The sequence below is a fragment of the Chelonoidis abingdonii genome, chromosome 6 (assembly GCF_003597395.2).
Source record: "Chelonoidis abingdonii isolate Lonesome George chromosome 6, CheloAbing_2.0, whole genome shotgun sequence".
In the NCBI taxonomy this organism is placed as follows: Eukaryota; Metazoa; Chordata; order Testudines; family Testudinidae; genus Chelonoidis; species Chelonoidis abingdonii.
Window position 1 is genome coordinate 74135998 of NC_133774.1, and position 5783 is coordinate 74141780.

Sequence of the window (5783 nt, forward strand, 5' to 3'; positions counted from 1 at the left end):
CACCGGGCAAACGAACTCCAACTGTTGCCCCCCTGCAACAGCTTTGGTGAGCCAGCCAGGAGATCTATCTGAGGCTGAAAATTAGCCTTGCCCGGACCCTCTCAGGTGGCTGACGGATTGAGACAGTCGCTGATGCCCAGCGCACACCGGTGATTTCATCGGGGGCCTCGGCGAAGTCTGGTATGGTCGACCCCGGGAGGCACAACGGTGCAACGTCCCGGAAGGTGGAGAAGCTTTGGTCCCGAGCGACGGTGAGGAACTGGTCTCGCGGACAAGGTAGGATTTAATTTAAAGGGTTTAATCTGTCACCTGTTAGGACCTGGGGACGCCCAGGATCTCCCTGTAAGGAATGGGACAGGGACAGTCGAAGGATAAGGTAGTGTGCGCACCTTTAGAATGCATTCTGGTTAAGTGGAAAATCTTTGGAATGGATCCACTAACTAAAGGTAAACTAAAAAGATATTGTACAATAGACTGGCCTCAATACCAGCTAGAGGACCAGGAAAGGTGGCCACCGGAGGGTTCGATTAATTATAATACAATCCTCCAACTTCTCTTATTTTGTCAGCGAACTGGTAAATGGAATGAGCATATGTATGGTCAGATATTTATGTCGTTATGGAACAGAACAGATATTTTGAAGCAATGTAATTTGGTTCCAACAGGCTTAGGAAAAAGTTGTGAAAATGTTCAAAACTCATTATCTAATGTAATAGCAGGAGCGGGGTCACATTCGGCCACAGCACCCCCACCGTATGGTGACAAAGTCCCCTCAGCCCAACCAATTGAGCCCTCCACAGGTTTGTACCCTTTGATTACTGAAACCCAAATTGCTCGCAATGCCACGGGTACTCAGGATGCAACCACTATGCAGGTGTACTCCCATGTTCCTTTTAATCCTGTGGATCTGGCGGCTTTTAAAGCGAAGGCAGGGGAATTCTCAACCAACCCCTCCCGATTTATCTCAGTTTTTGAAGGCTGTCTGGTTAGTCATAAACCTGACTGGGATGACTGCCAGGTACTTTTACAGACTCTCCTCTCTGAGGTGGAGCGGGACCAGGTTTTAGCTAAAGCACGGGCAGAGGCTCCTACCACTAAGGAGGCAAAAGATCCTACCACTAAGGAGGCAAAAGATCAGGTCCCTTATACTGACCCCCAGTGGAACCCTAATAAAGCTGAAGGTATGATTCCTTTAACTAATTATAAAGAACTGTTGCTGTTTGGCTTACGTCACTCGGCAGTTCGCCATAACAACTGGGTGAAGCCTTATGAGGTAGTACAGGAACCAAAGGAGAGTCCGGTAGCCTTTCTACAGCGCATACGGGATGCAATTAGACAGCATACAACAGCCAACCCCGAAAGCACGGCGACTGAGGCAGTCATCAAGGGTAATTTTACTAGTCAGGCTGCCCCAGATATTAAAAGAACATTACAAAAGAAGGAAGATCTTATGGGTATGACTATGGCTCAGATCCTGGAGACAGCTAACAAGGTTTACAGTCTTCGGGATGTAGAGAAGGAAAAGTGGCAGGTAAAAATGATGGTCACGGCAGTCCAGGCTGGCCGAGGATGGCCCCCGCTGGGTGGAAGTGGCCGTGGGTATAGGGGTCGTGGCCGAGGGCGCCCCAGTTCCCAAGAAAGACGGCTGGGTCGAGAGCAGTGAGCAATCTGCCGGCAGGAAGAACATTGAAAAAATGAGTGTCTGAACCGGGAGTGTATTCCCCAGATGACAGCAGGGACCCTGAAAGATTAGGGGGGTCAGGGGAAACGGATTATCCTACCCCCGGAACCCCGAGTAAAAATGAGGATAGGAAACACCGAAATGGATTTTTTGGTAGACTCAGGAGCAGCCCGAACTGCTGTAAACCAGCCCCTTCCCTTACCCATAGAAAGTTCTCTGGTGGTAACCGGGGAGGTTGGAAAAAAAGCCTCGTGCTCAGTTTATGCCCCTGCTGAATGCGCTCTGGGGGAGAAGACTATCTCCCTAAATGCCCCACTCCGCTGCTAGGACGGAATCTCCTATGCCGGTTAGGGGCTACATTGCATTTCTCTCAAGATGAAATTGTTCTCACTCTACTCCCCGAAAATGCCTGGGTTATGGTTCTGGGACCCGAATCTGAACCCACAATCACCTGCGCTCCAGAATGGGAGGAATGGGAAGATCAGGTGTACCCTTTGGTCTGAGCTTTGGGGACCCCAGGAAAGGCTGCTCATGTAAGTCCCACAACCGTGCAGCTCTTGCCAGGAAAGGGGCCAATTCGGATTAAGCAGTACCCCATCAAGAAGGAGGCCAGGGAGGAACTACAGAACATCATAGATAAATTCTTGCAGTGTGGGGTATTACAGGAGTGTCACTCAGCTTGGAATACCCCCATCTTACCTGTCCAAAAACCTGACGGCAATTATTGATTGGTGCAGGACTTAAGAGCGGTCAACGAGCGGGTTAAGACTCTACACCCCCTCGTCCCCAACCCATACACACTGCTAGCCTCTGTGGGGGGACAGTATTCATGTTTCTCAGTTCTCGATTTAAAGGACGCCTTCTTCACGATTCCGGTGGACCCCCAGTCCTAGGAAATTTTCTCCTTCGAATGGGAAGATGCAAACAGGAATAAAAGGCAGCTGTGTTGGACGGTGCTGGCACAAGGATTTAAGAACTCCCCCACTCTCTTCAGCCAAGCTTTATCCCGGGACTTGGAAGAATGGGATAATGAGAACAAAGTCCTTCTCCTGCAGTATGTTGATGATTTATTAATAGCAGCAGTGGGGCTAGAAGTATGTCTCAAGGCAACAGTAAGTCTTTTAAACTTTCTCGGGCTGTGGGGGTATCGCGTGTCAAGAAATAAAGCCCAAATTGCCCTCCCTGAAGTATGCTACCTAGGTTTCCAGATTAGACAAGAGGAACGCCAGCTCTCAAGGGAAAGGCTTGAGGCCATCTGTCAGGTCTCTACTCCCCGAAATCGCAAGCAGCTTAGAGCATTCCTGGGGATGGCAGGATTTTGCTGAATGTGGATCCCAGATTTTGGACTGCTAGCTAAGCCTCTGTATGAATGTGTTAAGGGGACCGATCAGGAACCATTTTACTGGACAACAGAGGCAAATAACGCCTTTACCTTAATAAAAAGAAAACCGATGGAAGCCCCAGCCCTGGGTCTGCCCGATCTTTCTAAGCCCTTTCAGTTGTATGTACACGAAAGAAAAGGGGTGGCCCTGGGACTACTTACACAGTTATTGGGCTCTTGGAAACGTCCAGTGGCTTATTTCTCCAAACAACTGGATCAGGTTGCTAAGGGGTGGCCGGCATGCTTACGGGCAGTTGCAGCTACAGCTCTGGTGTTGGAGGAAGCAGAAAAACTGACTGGGGGGGGGGGTGTGCAAATGTATTACTCCTCATATGGTTCAAGCCTACTGGAAACAAAGGGGGTCTCTGGCCACCCAAGCTCGGGTAGCCCGGTATCAGGCTAAGCTCTTAGAGAACCCCGAAGTTACCCTGCAGGCTTGCCCCTCCCTTAACCCGGCCATCCTGCTGCCAGAAACAGAGGGCCAAGAACATGACTGCTTGGAGGTTATAGATGCCCAGTACTCCAGACGTCAGGATTTAAAGGATCAACCTCTCCCTTACGCAGACTATGAGTGGTATACGGACGGCAGTAGTGCTGTTGAAAATGGATTAAGAAGGGTGGGCTATGCTGTTGTGTCTCTCCATGAAACTGTGGAGGCAAAAAGCCTGCCCCCCGGGACCTCAGCCCAGCTAGCTGAGTTAGTGGCTTTAACCTGTGTGCTTGAATTGTCAAAAGGAAAAACAGTTAATATCTTCACGGACTCTAAATATGCTTTTGGTGTGCTGCATGCCCACGCTGGTCTGTGGAAACAAAGGGGGTTACTGACGGCTCAGGGTTCTCCGGTCAAGCACGGGCTACAAATTCTTCGGCTTCTGGAAGCCGTACAGCTCCCCTCAGAGGCAGCAGTAATGCACTGCAGGGCTCATCAAAAGGAGAATCACAGTATTAACCAAGGCAACGCTAGGGCAGATAGAGAAGCCAAGCGGGCTGCCACTTTAGAACCGAGACTAGCCGAGAGTGTCCATCTCCATATCTTGATTCCATCACTAGGGAACCTCCCTACCCCGCAGTATACGAATGAGGAGTTAGAGTGGGCTAAATCTCTTGGGCTTCAGGAAGAAAAAGGATGGTTCCATTCTACGGAGGGAAAGGTCCTTCTACCAAGGTGTATGATGCGACCAGTATTACAAAGACTACACCAGACCTCTCATGTGGGCAGGGAAGCTTTGACCCAGCTCACACAGAAGTACTTCATCACCTCAGGGCTTCGGCCCCTAGCGTCCCAGGTATCTGCAGAGTGCCTTATTTGCCAGAAAAATAATCCTCGACCAAGGGATCCAGTTATACCAGCTACGCTAGAACTCACTCCGGGCCCCGGGCTAGTGTGGCAAATTGACTTCACCGAACTTCCTTGAGCCCAGGGGTATAGATACCTCCTTGTCCGGGTGGATCGTTTCAGTGGGTGGCCTGAAGCTTTTCCCTGCCGAAATAACACTGCTAAGACTGTGGCTCTTAAGCTGGTTAAAGAAGTTTTTCCTAGATTCGGCCTGCCGCGGTGGATGGAATCTGACCAGGGAACACACTTCACTTCAAAGATTGTCCAGAATGTCTCGAATATCCTCCAGCTCAACTGGGAACTTCACACCCTTTGGAGGCCACAGGCCAGTGGAGTGGTAGAGCGCACTAATCAGACACTCAAAAGGCACCTAGCCAAAATATGTCAGGAAGCATCTTTAAAGTGGCCTGATGCCTTACCCTTGGTTTTACTCCGCATTTGGGCCCTTCCTAAGGGCAGAACTAGTTTGAGTCCCTTCGAGATTATGTTTGGAAGGGCATGGCCTATGAATGGTACCCCGATCCTGCTAGGGGAATAGGAGGTTGGGTGTGAATATTTATCTCAGTATATGTGTTCCCTTTCTGCTGTTTTACGTTCCCTTCACAGGTACGTTAGGGACTCTCAGCCACTCCCTTTAGACGCCCCTGTCCATTCCCTGCAGCCTGGTGACTTCGTCCTTGTCCGTACCTGGAAGGACGAACCCCTCCAGGAAAAGTGGAAAGGACCCTATCTCTTCTTACTGGTTTCCCACACAGCGGCTAAAGTAGAGGGACACAAGAGCTGGATTCACTACTCCCGACTAAAAGCTGTACCTCCACCGCAGAATCCTGACCCCGAGCAGTGGACTGTTCAGCCTGCCGGAACCGGAACATCGGAGGATTTGGGACTCAAGTTATTATTTAAACGCAAATAACTCTATATAATTTGGCCATGTTTTTAATCCTTGTAAGAGTATTTACTGTTTCTGGACAGCTGGCCCCTTCACCCTTTCGCTCCCCGGAAAATAACTCGTGGGTCCTTTTAGCTGTCACAGCCTCTAATTCCTCCCACTTTTGTGTAGGGAGTGGTTACACTTTAGGGTCTGTATTTACTACTTGTTTTGTGGGGGTGGCTATGCCCTTGCAAGATATTCACAACTATACTGAACGTGCTGCTTACAATATTAAGTTGACGGCCCAGCCGCTGTCTAAGTTTGGCTCTATCTCGAATCCTAAGCCCTATACAAACCAGCATCGCCTTCAAATTAGGCTAATGGCCGTGTCCTCAAACGTTACTTCCTGTTTTATTATTGTAGGGGCACAAAAAGTTGGTACTAATTTAACCAACCATGAGATGAATTGTTCTGTTTCCTCGACCCCGACTTCCTATTTTTATTCACACTTATA

The 5783-nt window shown here is 49.5% G+C and overlaps 1 protein-coding gene and 1 long non-coding RNA gene across 2 annotated transcripts; both read left to right on the forward strand.

The window, feature by feature from the left end:
- Positions 1-2002: 2002 nt before the first annotated feature.
- LOC142046986 (uncharacterized) lies at positions 2003-5523 on the forward strand. The gene is made up of 2 exons (XR_012656123.1): positions 2003-2793; positions 5005-5523. It is a non-coding gene; the product is annotated as an uncharacterized LOC142046986 (long non-coding RNA).
- Positions 3395-4992, forward strand: LOC116829964 (uncharacterized). Its single transcript, XM_032789111.2, has one exon. The coding sequence runs from the start codon at positions 3395-3397 to the stop codon at positions 4475-4477; it is 1083 nt and encodes a 360-aa protein (XP_032645002.2). The 3' UTR covers positions 4478-4992.
- Positions 5524-5783: the final 260 nt, after the last annotated feature.